The sequence below is a fragment of the Fusarium graminearum genome, chromosome 2, assembly GCF_000240135.3.
Source record: "Fusarium graminearum PH-1 chromosome 2, whole genome shotgun sequence".
Lineage (NCBI taxonomy): Eukaryota > Fungi > Ascomycota > Sordariomycetes > Hypocreales > Nectriaceae > Fusarium > Fusarium graminearum.
The window spans coordinates 3,829,255-3,843,299 of record NC_026475.1 but is presented as its reverse complement, the minus strand read 5'-3'; the positions used below and the strand labels follow the sequence as shown (position 1 = coordinate 3,843,299).

Genomic DNA, 14,045 nt, shown 5'->3' with positions numbered 1-14,045 from the left:
AAGGACATAGGCCCTTTTCCATGGCATCTGGAATGGCGGTCCTTCTCTAGCTTGGCGTTCTTGACGTCAAGTTTCCGTAAGTATCGGCGGTATGTGCCTTTCGAGTCCTTCAAGACATTCTTGAATCTTGAACCATCTCGGGGCTGGAGTCCTTTGTGTCACGCTGCGGTGTCGAAAATCGTTACTATTGTTGAGAACTGTCTGGATATGGGCGCAGACATCGACTTCGAGGGCTGTGATGACCCTGACTGATGGGAGTGACACTGCTCCAACAAAAGATGAATCACTTTGGAGTGGATATGGGACAGTAAAGGTGGTGTTGTATGGAAAGAGAGCAAGAGGACCTGATGAATCTGACAGGGATTATCGAAGAAGACTGGCAAGACTCAAGAGAAGTTTGCATGGTAAAATTGTGTACTCTAATGTGCATAAGCCGACAGCTGGAACTGGCACCGAACTCACAGGCAGAAGCGGCCTCTGAGTTAAAGACGAGCTCAGCACAGGTTTGGGCACAAGATTGAACGCCAGGGCGGACTTTTAAAAAGGCCGGCATGATTCTAACCCTTTCTAATGACCACAGACTGGAATATCTACCAAGCCAGATACACACTTGCAACGGAGTGGCAGTTCAGCAGATCACTCTCTTCTCATCGAACCTTTTGTAAGTTTATATATCCCCCTTCCGATATCATATACGTTTCCACAGGGCCACAGGGAATACATATTAGTGTGTTTGTAAATTTATTTCTGACATGCTATGCAGCCTGACAAGCAATAATTCCCCCCCCTCCCTCACAAACGCAAAGCTACCACAAACACCACAGCGTTTTGTTCCCTCCCCCAGCACTTATTTTTCCCCAAGTATCGAAATACACAAATGATTCAACAAACTGTTTGATCTTCCTTTTCTCTTTCATCATCTTGCTTAGAGCAAATCACCTGGAGCCCTTGTCTCCCGATTCCCTCCAGGTTTGCCCCGTTCGTGGCGATGAGGTCTGCCACTACCATTTCTACTTTGAACTCGGCAAGAGAATTCAGTTTCGTGATGTCGAGGGTAACGTTACCAGCATCGTTGACCTAGCTATGTGGATGGAGTCTTACGGACCTCGCTGGGGTAAACTCATCGTCCGTTTCGTCATCCGAGACCGTCCCTTCCCCGGACCCCTCCTGGCAAACTTTTAGTTTCCTCTTAGGAATGCCCAGACTTCTCGCTGCACTAATCTTCTAGATGTCATCAACCTTCTTCGAGGAGTCCCGGGCGAGGAGCTTGACGATGAGGGCCGTTTTGACTTGACACAGTTTCACTTTTGCCCCTTCAGTGATGACATCCGCGGTTACCGCGATGCTCTGTAAGCTAGAATCCCTACTCTTTGACATTTAGTACTAGTAGCTAATACTTGATTAGCACTCAGTGGATGATTCGTCTCTGCAACAACGACTTTGTTGGATGGTGGTCTCATCGCCAGTCTATTGTGAACACTATCTACGTCCTCAACCTTGATGACTACGAGGGTGACAAGTATTCCGATGAACACGGCAAAAATGGGTTCGGAAGAATCATCGGACTCAACTACTATCACAACGCAGAGTTGACCACCAAGGGCCGCCCGATTGTCCACATGACCCCCAGGCTCATTCATTGCGGTGTTTGGATTGACCCCGAGTTTCATCGGGCTGAGCGCTTTGGCGAGGTCGACCTTCCGTACGAGTCTGAGAGCCTGGTTTAGACGGCCTAACAGAGTGGCCACACCTGGTATGAGACCTTAAGAGTTCGTTGGTGTTTTTTTTGGCTGCTTCACATGGCAAAGGTTCTTTTTTATGTTTATTATACTAGCTGCAAAAATACAAGCATTTAGGTAGAAAACAATATCTCAACTCAACGAATCGGTGCCACAGTTGGTGCAAGCCTAATGTATCTCGGATCCTCCGTATCCAATCCAAACATGACTGTAGACTCCCCTCCACTCCTCGACTTTGTCGCCTCCCACGGCTTATAACCAATGAGCTCTTGATCCCACCACTGCCCACGTACAGCATGGGCGATAGCCAAGAAACTAGCATGTAGCTGCGGTAGGCGCTTTACGCGATTGCGAATAATATCGATAATGGATACTGTAACAGTGAGGAAAAGCATAACAGTCACGGCGATCAAAATACTACATCGGACGATGTAAACCGATTCAATGACCTTTGACATCGTCTCAACCTCAGATGTACCAAAGTAACCCGCCGTAGTAATAGAGACAATCGCGTGCGCCATGTTGCCGAAGAAATGACCGAAATCCTTCGATGTAGGGATCGTGTAGAGTGTGTCGAGAGTATCGTCGACAATACCAATTTGTTGTCGGATTATGTACCATGGTATGGCGGACATATATACACTTAGGGAGTCTAGTGCTTGCGTGTCGAGAGCTGTCTTATTGGAGTCGGCTTTTGCGAAGCAAGATGCCATGACTGTGCCATTGAATGTACACGATCCGACAAGCCATTCCAGACGGGGAGTACACTTTGTTCGGGAAATCCAGTCGCCGCCATCGGTCTGAACCAGGCTTTTATCGTCACCGCGATTTCGAAGGGCGGTCTCGTTGATGTTCGGAATCGATTTTGTAGCGGATAGAAAATATGTCGTGCCTGAGATTGGAATCTTGTCGCTGCCGTGCTTCGTCGCGTTACTCCAAAGTCGAATTCTCTGCGAACCTTGTGATAAGAGCTCAATGCTCTCGATGCTATCGTCGGGAAGAGTAAAGTTGTAAACCGTGTTGCCGTCATCTTTGTAAGAGGTGTAGTTTACTTCAGTGGCGGCTTCACAGTTGGCGGTCCAGTTGAAGAAGACTACTCCTTCGTAGGTAGTGTTCGTAGCAAAGGTCAAGTTATGTGTTGGGACGGGACCCAAGATGCCTGAGTCGACGTTTGCAAGAGCGTTTTGAGACACGAGACTGCCTACAAAGGTGAAGACTGTCTGAGAGAGAAAGGTATCGTTCTTTGAGAGTGAAGGATAGAAGTTGGAATTGGGATTGCCGCCCATGGCTGCTGAGAGGGATGTAATGTTGGAGCTAAGCGCATCAGTCGCTGAGATTGGAAGTCCAACGACGCCCAAGCCATTTTTGTAGTGTGTATACGGTCCAACGGTAAGGATGAGTGTTCCGACAGGCACAAGAAGTGTTCTAGTCAAGATCAAGGCAGCGTGCATAACGCCATACCACCAGGAGTACTTGACAACCGTTCCCAAAGTCCACAGCGTCAGACTTTCCGCAATGTCATCGAGATCCTTGACCGCAACAGGCTGTTGTGTTGTAAGAGCAAAAAGATGCAATCTTCGGAAATCCCAAACAACGAATTGCACGAGAACGGCTGCAGGTCCGAGGAGTGATGATAGAGCTATACCGGAGTAGAACTGATCGACGGGAAGAGAAGGACTTGTGCGAAAGACGCGGCGTTTGGAAGCATCTGTGTCTAGCACAGCACCTGTGTATGACCAAGCAAGACAAAACACGGCGCCGGCGAAGTAGATACATAGGATGATAACGTAAGCTCTCAACCAGCTATCGAGTTTGTAAAGGCCTTTATTGTCATGTTTGGTGTTTAGTGGAGACGGCTTAGTTTGGTGTTCAGGGGTCTTTTCATCCATTCGGTCTTCCTTTTCGAGAGACGAGTATACCGCCGGTGTAGACATGATGGGCATAAGAAATAGAGAAAAAAAGATATACGGACGGAGTAGGCGTTGAAGAAATAGGTCGTGGGAGGGGGCATGTCGTGAAGGATTTCGGACACGGACACGGACACGGACACGGAGATTGTGGGGGCACGGAGCATGTCAGCATTTAGTATGTATCAACTGCGTCGAGGTAGTATTTTGCTTTGGTAAAAGCTTACATGTCTTGATGGTGATGCTGTTGCTTGTGGTGAAGTTTGCTTGTTTTGTGAGTTTTGGTGGTTTGGTTGATTGCTCGATTTGTGGGAGCCTGTAGGCACAATATTAATGCCATCCTTTTCTTTTGCCCATCCATACACTGACTATTGTTACAGTGGTCATCATGCGGCAGCAACGAGAATTAGACACAACTAAGAGGATACTATCTAAAATGGAGGAATAAATCAGAAATAGATTGTCTAAAATTTTCTTAATATGTAAATAAAGACATATTAGAGTTTAACTATGGATGAAAGAATAGTTCTACAATCAATTAGGACATAAATAGTAAGCCTAATATTTACTAGCAGCAAACACATCATATTCTACTTGCTGATAGACTGATATACCAATAATTAAATAAATAAACCAAATACATCAGAAGATAACTTTTAGAGATTTTGTTTGTTCATTGTTTTATTTATCTGACATGTCAGTAAACTTCACTGGTACATTCTTGAAGTTGGGGCCCATGACCGGGCACCCCTGCAGTATAACTCATTACCTAGTTGTGATTGGCTAACATGTTTCTAAAACTACCGAGTCGCCTGAGAATTTGGCTTAGTTTGGCACAACCTGCCGCGAAGGACCCCAGCAGCCAGTTCAAGTGATAAGCAAGGGTAGGTCTTAATGCCCGGCTCAGCCCTTCACCCCAATATCCAACCTGGCCACCGCCTGAAGCAGCGGCCTCAGCCTGACCTCCAGCACACCTCCCACGCCTACGACATACGCCATCCCCCTCAGTTTAGCAGCATGGACGGCTTGCCCTTTAGCTTCACTTCTCAGCCAGCAGCAGCCCAGGCCTTTCAATACCCTCCTCATCTTAGCATATCTGGCTCATCTCGCTCATCTCGCCTACATAGCAGCCCCAGTTCCAGCTCCAGCTCCACTCACGCCGACTGTAACTGCAAACAGACATTACAGAAAGAGAAGATGACAACATTCGAATCTGAAGTTCACGACACCCAAAAACAGTGAAAGCTCCTGAAAATCTTTATCCGTCAATTTTAAAAGCAACATTTGATAATTATGAGGCGAGCTTTAGCAGCGCTGGTTCTAAGAACCCGATAACTTGGCGGAACTCTCGACGTGATGATGGCTGCGAGTAAGTCTCAATCATAGCCCCAGAACACACCCCAGGAACACACCTCATTACCAACGACACAACTGTCCCCCAGGTCATGGGGTCAAGATGGTACGAAACCCATCGCCACACAAGCGACGAGACGACGATAAACGAGAAGCCGAGAGAGAAGACTCTTCGACCTACACGCCCGAGCCGTCCGGACTATGACCTCATCTCCACCAAGGTAACAATATGGACGACTCCAGTGAGTCCCTTCACGACGGCGTCGAAGGTGGTTGCCTAGACCGACATCTTGGTTTATTGTTGTTGTTGTTGTTGCTGCAATTGCAGAGGAAACTCATCGAGATCATGGATAGGTCTACGCGCCTTGCGCTGGTGTTCTTGTCGGTTGACAGATATTCTGAGAAATAAGGCTATCTGACCTCACGACGGACCGTTGTGAAGGTGCCATTGTGCTTGAGATGCGGCGTATGGTTTAGGGATTCCTGGGCTTTTGGCGACAACGACCCCCCTTCATCGATGGCCCAAAAGAGCCAAAAGTTATTATACGAGATGAATTGGGATAGTATACGTGCTCGTACTTGCGCCATTATCTAAGTCTGGGAATACAGAATAAATACATAATCGGCATTCCTACAATTCTCTGTCGAGTTTGTTATCCACTACAGGCAAGTGTCCACATTATGATTCCCCGACAACCGTCTGACAGCCGCGTTCACTACTGCCTCAGTAACAACGCGATAGCGAGATTTGATATCAGATACATGTAAACCCTGACTGCCTGAATGATGAGTATGGATTATTTAAAGGCACGCACCGATACCATGAAACTATATCGAAATCGCATCCGTCACAATGTCTGCACCAAACCAACAGAAGCGAAAGCGCAATGCGGACGACAAGACCATGGAAGAACTCAATCGCTACAAAAACAAGCCACTTGAGCGTGGGAGCTTCCTGACGATCTGACGGACGACAGCGCGTGGCAAAAGGACTATACCGTCCTGTGAAGTAATAATGCATCGTATGAATCATGACAAACAGAAGCCGCCTGAAGGCCTGGAAATTGGAAATGTGTTTGTTTCCTTGGTGGGCAGCCTCCTGTCATGTGTGAAGAGGGTAGTGCGTCACCTGAATCGGCAGGGGAAGTCCGCGGCACGTGTCACACCACCTACCGATAGTCATCAGGCGAAGTTACAGTGGATGATAGTATATAATAAAATAATAAAAACGTCCTTCTCTGAGGTTTAGGGTCAGACAATAAAAGAATAAATTGGAATCATAGCCTGTATTTCATAAGTTGGCCAATAATTTACCGGAATACAGCAACACAGCGTTGTAATCACTCAACAGTCAATTTGGTCCAGTACCTAAGAACTACCTCAAACTAAATCATCTTACCAAATTAATCCACCACTTTGTTTCTTGGTTCAACGTCCAATTATTCGTCCTTCTTACTCTCAACATCCCCTTCCTTCTCTTCCTTCTCCTTCTCCTCCTCCTCCTCCTCCGCCGATACCGTCTCCAACTCCGTCTGCTCCTCTTCCTCAACGACGCCATTGAGACTGACAGCTCCATACAACAACAATTCCTGATCCAACAGCGATCGAATCACCACCTGAGGATTGAGTTCCTTAGTAAGCTTCTGGTTCAGCTCCTCGCCATACTTCTGCCGACTAGCCCGCTCATCATCACTCAATGGAACCAGTGCCTGGCGACCGCGCCCCTTGCCCATGAAATCAGGCGCGAGATACTTTCGATGTTTTCTCGACGACCGAGTCAACTCATCCATGGCCGTCTGATTGATGTTCAGAATATTCTCATGGCTGAATGATTCAGGATCCTCAAGCAGCTGCACCGCTATGCCAAACGCAACCGACAGAATAGGCCCAACGCCCGGAATGAAGCCAAGACCCAGGTCAACAAGCGAGATGAGAAGGTCTCTGAGGAATCTGGACGGTTCGTAAGGTCGCCAGCCCACTTCTACTCCAAACGTTGCGCTGAGGACGTCGGCAAAGTCGATCTGCCGGAAGAAATGGGGATGGTGGAGAACGGCAGCGTTACTTCTCCAGTGTATCGACGACGTGGCACTCACAACCAAGTCATCGCTCCATCTCTTGGAATGGAACAATCGATAATCTGGGTTGCGCAGTTTATGCGGGATGGTCAAGTAGGCGATGATGTCGGGCATGTGGAAGCCCCAAGTGACATTATCTCTCCGACCAAGACCGCCGTGCGACGTGGTGGGATACCAGGTGGCAAAGCCACCAAGGTAATCCGTGATGAGAGTAGTGTCTCTGTGTCTGAAGTCGATGACAACATAGGTACACATGTTTGGGAAAGCCTCGTCTGACGTATGAGCAACAGGGAAGTAGATGGCTCTCAGCGGGATCGTAGCATCGATCCAAAGCCACTCCGCATCGTCGCTCTGGATCTGGATGGGACGGAGGATATACTTGCGCGGTCCGCCTCCGTTGAGATCACGGCATTCATTCCAGTTGAGACTATTGGGATGACTGTGTATGGCTGTCATATTGGCAGGGTTGTTGGTTTTGCTTTCACCCACCCAGAATCTGTCCCAATCGCCGTAGCGTGTGTTATTGAGTCCTGAAGGGGTTCCGTGTCTCCATTGAGATCTCGTGTGATGTCTGCTTTGGCTACCCGTCGTGACCCAACCATTCCAGTAATACTCAATGAGAAAGTGACTGTAGAAGTGGTTCCGGTTCTCAGCGTTCCAGCCATTGGGCAGACGGAGGGAGCTTCTAACAAAGTAGCATTCGCCTTCAGGATAGTAGGATGCCATGATGATAGTTTCAGTGTGTGTTGTAGTCAGATAAAAAGCAGTAGTTGATGATATGCCTTTGAGTCAGTCGGGGAGAGGTCTTCATATACTCAGTCGACCCTCTACGAGTTCCCAACTGCCGAAATTGTTGATCCCCCCGGTCAGCAATGGATGCACTTGGGGTCACTCAAACCCCGCGCCAAGACGAAAACGAGAATAATATCATTGCACTGCTTCTTGACCGTTTCGTGTAGTGCCATACTGTAGCTTCTTCCCCGCACCTACTGAAGAAGCACAACAGATTTGTCGAACCCTTGGATACGTTGATATAAACGTTGGATTGCAGGTTGTCGGACTGGAATACTCGTGTGCATCTTGAGTGGTCGAGTCGGTCCGAAATGCGATACATCAAGCCATAATACAACGACGACTAGTAACATCATTGTTCTCTCATTGATGACAACCAGTTTGAAGTAAAGGAATGCAGTTGCCATTCAGTAATCATAATTAGTAATACATTTTGTTCTGATGGCTTATGTCATGAACCGGCATGTTGCAGATTGTATAATCGCTGCAGAGGAGACAAGCAAGCATCTTTCTAAGACCCCTATTAGATGCCGCGATTTTAGACTTATAGAATCACACTATTCCATTGCAGTGTTATTTCGCCGTATATTCAAGGACCAATGACTCTTATTTAGTCGTTTAATACAACTGTGGCATCGGAAAATGGTGAACGTCAAATTAATTTACAAGATTTCTGCACCAGGTAGATATACCGACCGGGTCGTCGTAGCCTTCCATGAATGTAACCATATTAGGTGGAATACCATCAGTGTACTAAGAAGGTTATCGACTTGAGGCAGAAGAGACTTATGAACGCAGCTGGCAAATGTGCAGGATAATCATAATGAGCATACCTAAAGCCATGTGACATGCCCATCATCGATAACGGTTCTAGATGGGTTCCTTCTCTACCTAGGTAGGTATTGTCGAGATATGCCTCCTTCCCGTACAGTACTCAGGTATGGGTGGGTGCGAGGCTCCTTCCATATGTAGTCGTAGAAATTCCCATTGCCTTCCCACGAGTATGTTTGGATTTTTTTTTTCTTTCCTCCCAACAACACCAACAGCAGCAGCACCAACAGCAAAATGGCCTGTGAAGAGGTCGTCGACATGATTGTGAAGGTGTTGACCGGGGCGTCCCACCTGGTCACCCTTGTTGAAAAGGAGTGGGGATACTTCCGGGACTGGAAGACGAAGAGGAAGGAGGCCGATGGTATGAACTCAAACTGATTTACTGGGAAGCCATATACTGACATTAATTAGAGGAGACGGGCGGTATCCTGCTTGATACCGAGGATTGGCGGGAGATGGTGGAAGCCCGTTTGACGGTGGTGGAGGAAGAGATGCTTGCCCGGCGGGAGCCCGTTAACTGGCGCCAACCTCGGAACGCTGGGCCTCTTCCGATACCACGCGTCGAACGACTCCGGGTTCGGCGCGATTCCACCATCAGCTCTGACAGCACCGCCTTCGAGTCTGCTGTCGGCTCCTTCTCTCACCGTGACTGAGATTACCGCGTGTTGAATGAGACAAATCACGAAAAAACAACCACCCGTGGGTAGGGAAAACCATGAAAAAAACCCTTATGGAGGCGTCGAACTGGCCAGGCATCTGTCGTTCGCGGCAGTGTAAGCCCTGGTTAGCCCGGTCCGCGGGTCTGTAGGTCAGGCGCTTCGATCGATCACTGGTCTCTCAATCATTCACCAAGGCCAAATCGATGAAGTGCACCTTGTCCGGGTCTAGTAGCCAGCAGATTTCTCTATCAGCTGCTGGTGAAGCTAAAGCAGCCCCATTATCGAGTTGTTCCCACAAACAAACAACATCTCGATATAAAAACGATGCCTCCATTTTACTCTGACACCTTTTTTTTTCGACATCCACATCGTACCAGTCGTCTCAGAGTACAACCTTCTTTCATCTCAAAGTACAACCTTCTTTCGGTCCAGTCGTCACAGACTACAAACGTCTTTCATTACTTCGACAACCTTAAGACAGCCTTGCTGCCGCAACTCGAACCTGCCAGCCAACCATCCATAAAGCTTACGACGAGCTACTGCAACTGGCTGAGCATCATTCAGGGAGGATGGCAAACAGAACTTAGCTCCTCTTACACCAACAATTCGTCAAACCCAGTCAATCCAGTCAACCTAGGTTGCGTCCTGCAGCCGCTTGCTTGCGACTTTCGTGTCATGAAAAGCAACGACCATCGTCAGACGCGTCGGTGTATTCATGCGCCAGAAATGACACATACAACAGCATTCTCGTCGGGATTGCCCCCAGGATCTCCTATCAAGGTCGACCTCTAGAGACCCACTCTGCCATCAAAATATTATGGGCAAGGGAATAGTAACATACCAACCAATCTATGATCTTCCATCCCGCCAGACAAACTTATTTGCGCCTGCTGTCATGTCGGTTCGCCACATCAACATCGACAATTCCGAATCTACCTTAACAGCCAACCTCATTTGCCTACTCTGACTTTATCTTCTTTGGCGATGGTGACGGGACAGAGTATTGTCATTAGCCAGGGGATTTGAGTTAACGACGCCAGAGAGAAAGCTTTGAGCGGTTGGAATCTCTGTTGTTGAGAATATCGCAACAATGTTGTTGACATTGGTGGCTGTCTCTTCCGCTCTTTTGTCTTCACAATGTCACGTCGACAAGCTTCAACCGTCATTGAACCCTATTGTGTAGAACAAATCTCACGCCAATTTCTCTTCGCTCCTTCTTTTCCCGGTAGCAGTATGTTATCGGCCCTGTCACTTTTTACAATATCAGTCCTCGCTGACATACTAGGACGGTCGCCCCAAGGAGGTCAAATGATGGGCGAGACCAGACGCGGCAAGCCCCGTGATATCTATTATGTCGACGCATCACTAATGTTTTTCTCTCCAGATATTGCAACCACTGCAGCAACAGTAACAGCACCGCTATCGCTACCACTACTACTGCCATTAATAGCAATGACCGCCGCATCGCTGAGATAAGACCTGGTAAGTCTTTTGGCTTCTACTACGTCGTCGATGATCATCACTAATTGGTTTCTCTCCAGATATTGCAACCAGTGTAGCAGCACCAGCCCTACAGCCACAAGTACCATCACCACCTTCACAAACAACAATGGCCACGAACTTACGCCTTTTGAGACTTTCAGCAGGATGACAGACACTGTGGTCATTTAATTGGCCGAGTTATGGTATGTCCATGGCAGTGGAATCAGTGGAATCAGTGGCATCAGTGGCAGAACCACTATCAACAGGAAAAGCCAATGGGCGGGGATCTATCGATTCCAATTGCATTTAGGATTTGCGGTTGCAGTCGGCGCGAAAAGCTGTGTGAAGCGGCAGACACGTATTGTTGTCCATTAAAACGGGAGCCTACACGGCAGGCTCCGGCACGCCTCAAGGGTATCAGACAGATTGGCCGCAGCATAAGAGACAAGATTGGTAGGCATTTATATCATTTATTAAGCCAGTCAAACGTATTCAAGAGCTCAAAATTGAAATTCAGACGCCCCATCAAGTCAGAACTGAAATGCTCCAAAGATCCAAGCTCATTTACCGCACCGTTAAGCTGATAATCCAGTACACGCTGCATCACAGTTTTGCAACTCGCGCAAAGGTCACCATTCGGTGCTGAGGGGTGTACCCAATCCAAGAATCCAACCAACAAGCTCAACTTCTGTATAATACTCGATCGGCTCAAACGGCTGTCCTTTGGATGTCGTCCTTGAAAGGTTGGTTCGAGGAGCTCTTGACAGAGGATACCACCACCAGGAACTGCAAAGGCCATCAACTAAAGAAGTCAGTTGTATCCTGAGGTATCCTTGGGTTTGACCTACCATCCACTCAAAATCACGTCGGATATCCCGAAACTTATCCTTATGAGTCCAGAAAAGTAATGTAAGCGAAATCATTTCGAACGAAACAAGTAGTACGTCGCCCTCGTCTACAGCGCCATTCTGGAGAAACAATCTCTCGAGTAGAAACATATTTTGCAGATGTGTCAAACGGGTAAAGATTCTCAGCGGTATAACGTTTGTCTCGACTTGCGGATCAGAAAGATCTTTCTCGTGCGGCGCGGGTTCTGCGTGTGGGAGAGGTAGATCATGCGGATCGTTAGGGTCGTAGATCAAATGCTTCGGAAACTGGGCTATAACATTCAGTTCGCGCTGTTTTATATTGCTTGACAGGTCAGCAGGGGTTTTGTAAAAAAAAAGAGCAAGTCTGGTACCTGAGTGTTTCCAAAGTCGTGTTTGGATCAGGGGCCAAAGCAATACCGAGGATCTCACTGAGTATCACAGATATCTGGTAGGCAGCTCGGCAGAAACCTGACGGGTAAACACCCCCATGCGTGTTCCAACCGCCTGGGTTCAATTCAGCTGCTGCACGCTCCAGTGCGGCACCACCGGCTAGAAGGTCTTCGTCACTGAGATCCAGCGGCATCTGTGTGGTGCAGTAGCGAGGATCTAGAAGTGGAGGTCTGCCTGTGAATGCGACAATGGCTTTATCTAGATTGTAAATGCGCCCAAAAAGACGTCTCTTGTGCTCTGAAGACAGTGACGGCGTGTAGGGTGTGATGCTCCTTTGTGCGTGAACGCCCAAGTATGTCATCATTGCCACGGCTTCTCCATGGGAGTTCCAGACGGCCAAACCTTTTTGTATTATTAGTAAATATAAATAAACAGGACATATATGACTTACTCGCGTCACCGATAATCATAGACTCCACGATTGTCTTTTGTTGTAAAAGATCAAGAATCATAACATTTGCGATAGTGAAGTACCGTGCAAGCGAGATACCATGTCTCAAGAACGCCAAGGTTGCCTTGTTCAATGTTCCATTCTCAAGAATATGAAACTTTTGCCGTTCGATTGGCTCAAAAGAATTGGGTATGCGTCTCAACACACTCCATAGCATGGTAATCGACTCCCATCGCAAGTTTTGACCACACAGCTGGCCAGCCCATTCCTGGCTGTTCTCTGTGTCCCGAAAGGGCCGTATCGTGTTGTTGCAAATACGCTCAGCGATGACTTCAAGATCAACTTTCTCGAGGTTCAAGTGTGACCCGAATGTCGATTCTAGTGACCTGATAATCGCGGGGACCGTAAGATTCGACCACAGCCTGTTCTCGTATTTGGTCTTGTGTGCCACAAGACGATCGTAGCAAGGGCCAAAGATACATCCCAGAACGGCGAGGCAGGTTTGTTGGATATTTGGTGGAAGATCTTTAAACTTAATCGCATTGCTGGCCTGTGTGCCTGAGATGCTTGTGTCTTCGGGGTTGATGCTGAATGCTTCGAGTTTGGAGAGATAGTTTTTCGTTTCTTCAAAGATTTCGTTATGGCCTGTAACACCGAAGAATGATGGTTTCACCGGAGGGCTGTCGATGGACATTGCATCGTCTCTGTTGTTGGGTCTACCGATGTAATCACCGACAAAGTCGCCTGTGTAGCCAGAGGCCATCATGAATCATAGGACGAGGAATGCCTCACCCGAGTCATTAAACTGAAAGTGACATTGTTGTTGAGCAATCTCCCTTCATAGATATAGAAACGTCAGTATGACTGACCTTCTAGTTTGTTGACGCATACTCAGTCATTCTTGAAGTGAATCGGATCTGACGCACATGACGTTAGCGGGATCGGACATGCTTTGTCATTTAATATGCACCCACCCGGTATATGATACTAACGCGGTACAGTCAAACATCAAAACACCAAAACACCAAAAAAAATTATCGCATCACCAAAAAACATACAACAGCGGGGATTCGCTGGTCGTCACCGACCCAACTACTAATCCGCCCCTTACCAGCTTATCTATGGGAGAGCGGACGGGATCCCGAGTTCTCTGGTAGGTATGGTCGTATGTGTTTGAAATAGCTGCAATTGGGATATCTAACCAATCTTCAATATTTGCTATTATTCGCATTCTTCGAGGCAGTTTGCAACTAATGTTCTTTGAACAAAGAAAGAAAATCACAGCTCTCGCGCTCCTGAAACATTGTCGACGTACTGGATTTTCGTGATTTCTAAGACAACCCTTGAAAATCTGGCCTTGGCGAGAAAATTATGAACTTTGCTGACGGTTGTCTCAGCCCTCCTAATAGTACACAAGTTTCTCCATCGCATGTCGTTGCCAATCCCTCCCACCAGTTGCCCTTCGTCATGCAACTAAGCCTTGTTCATGACCACTTG

General features: G+C 47.6%; 6 protein-coding genes and 1 non-coding gene across 7 annotated transcripts; 3 read left to right on the top strand and 4 right to left on the bottom strand.

Moving 5' to 3' along the window:
• Nucleotides 1-1,415: 1,415 nt before the first annotated feature.
• FGSG_12245 (uncharacterized protein) lies at nucleotides 1,416-1,727 on the top strand (the record flags this gene model as incomplete). The annotated part of the gene is made up of 1 exon (XM_011322800.1): nucleotides 1,416-1,727. One exon carries the CDS (start codon nucleotides 1,416-1,418, stop codon nucleotides 1,725-1,727), a length of 312 nt encoding a protein of 103 aa, XP_011321102.1.
• Nucleotides 1,728-2,148: 421 nt separating this feature from the next.
• FGSG_04492 (uncharacterized protein) lies at nucleotides 2,149-3,025 on the bottom strand (the record flags this gene model as incomplete). The annotated part of the gene is made up of 2 exons (XM_011322799.1): nucleotides 2,149-2,156; nucleotides 2,218-3,025. The coding sequence occupies 2 exons, from the start codon at nucleotides 3,023-3,025 to the stop codon at nucleotides 2,149-2,151; spliced, it is 816 nt and encodes a 271-aa protein (XP_011321101.1).
• Nucleotides 3,026-4,540: 1,515 nt separating this feature from the next.
• Nucleotides 4,541-5,408, top strand: FGSG_04493 (uncharacterized protein; the record flags this gene model as incomplete). Its single annotated transcript, XM_011322798.1, has 3 exons — nucleotides 4,541-4,811; nucleotides 5,033-5,241; nucleotides 5,328-5,408. 3 exons carry the CDS (start codon nucleotides 4,541-4,543, stop codon nucleotides 5,406-5,408), a joined length of 561 nt encoding a protein of 186 aa, XP_011321100.1.
• Nucleotides 5,409-6,438: 1,030 nt separating this feature from the next.
• On the bottom strand, nucleotides 6,439-7,800 carry FGSG_04494 (uncharacterized protein; the record flags this gene model as incomplete). The annotated part of the gene is made up of 1 exon (XM_011322797.1): nucleotides 6,439-7,800. One exon carries the CDS (start codon nucleotides 7,798-7,800, stop codon nucleotides 6,439-6,441), a length of 1,362 nt encoding a protein of 453 aa, XP_011321099.1.
• Nucleotides 7,801-8,931: 1,131 nt separating this feature from the next.
• On the top strand, nucleotides 8,932-9,350 carry FGSG_04495 (uncharacterized protein; the record flags this gene model as incomplete). Its single annotated transcript, XM_011322796.1, has 2 exons — nucleotides 8,932-9,058; nucleotides 9,109-9,350. 2 exons carry the CDS (start codon nucleotides 8,932-8,934, stop codon nucleotides 9,348-9,350), a joined length of 369 nt encoding a protein of 122 aa, XP_011321098.1.
• A 2,196-nt stretch (nucleotides 9,351-11,546) lies between these two features.
• Nucleotides 11,547-13,311, bottom strand: FGSG_04496 (uncharacterized protein; the record flags this gene model as incomplete). Its single annotated transcript, XM_011322795.1, has 4 exons — nucleotides 11,547-11,624; nucleotides 11,687-11,997; nucleotides 12,137-12,499; nucleotides 12,549-13,311. 4 exons carry the CDS (start codon nucleotides 13,309-13,311, stop codon nucleotides 11,547-11,549), a joined length of 1,515 nt encoding a protein of 504 aa, XP_011321097.1.
• Nucleotides 13,312-13,599: 288 nt separating this feature from the next.
• Nucleotides 13,600-13,715, bottom strand: FGSG_20006. The gene has a single exon (XR_893001.1). It is a non-coding gene; the product is annotated as a 5S ribosomal RNA (ribosomal RNA).
• Nucleotides 13,716-14,045: the final 330 nt, after the last annotated feature.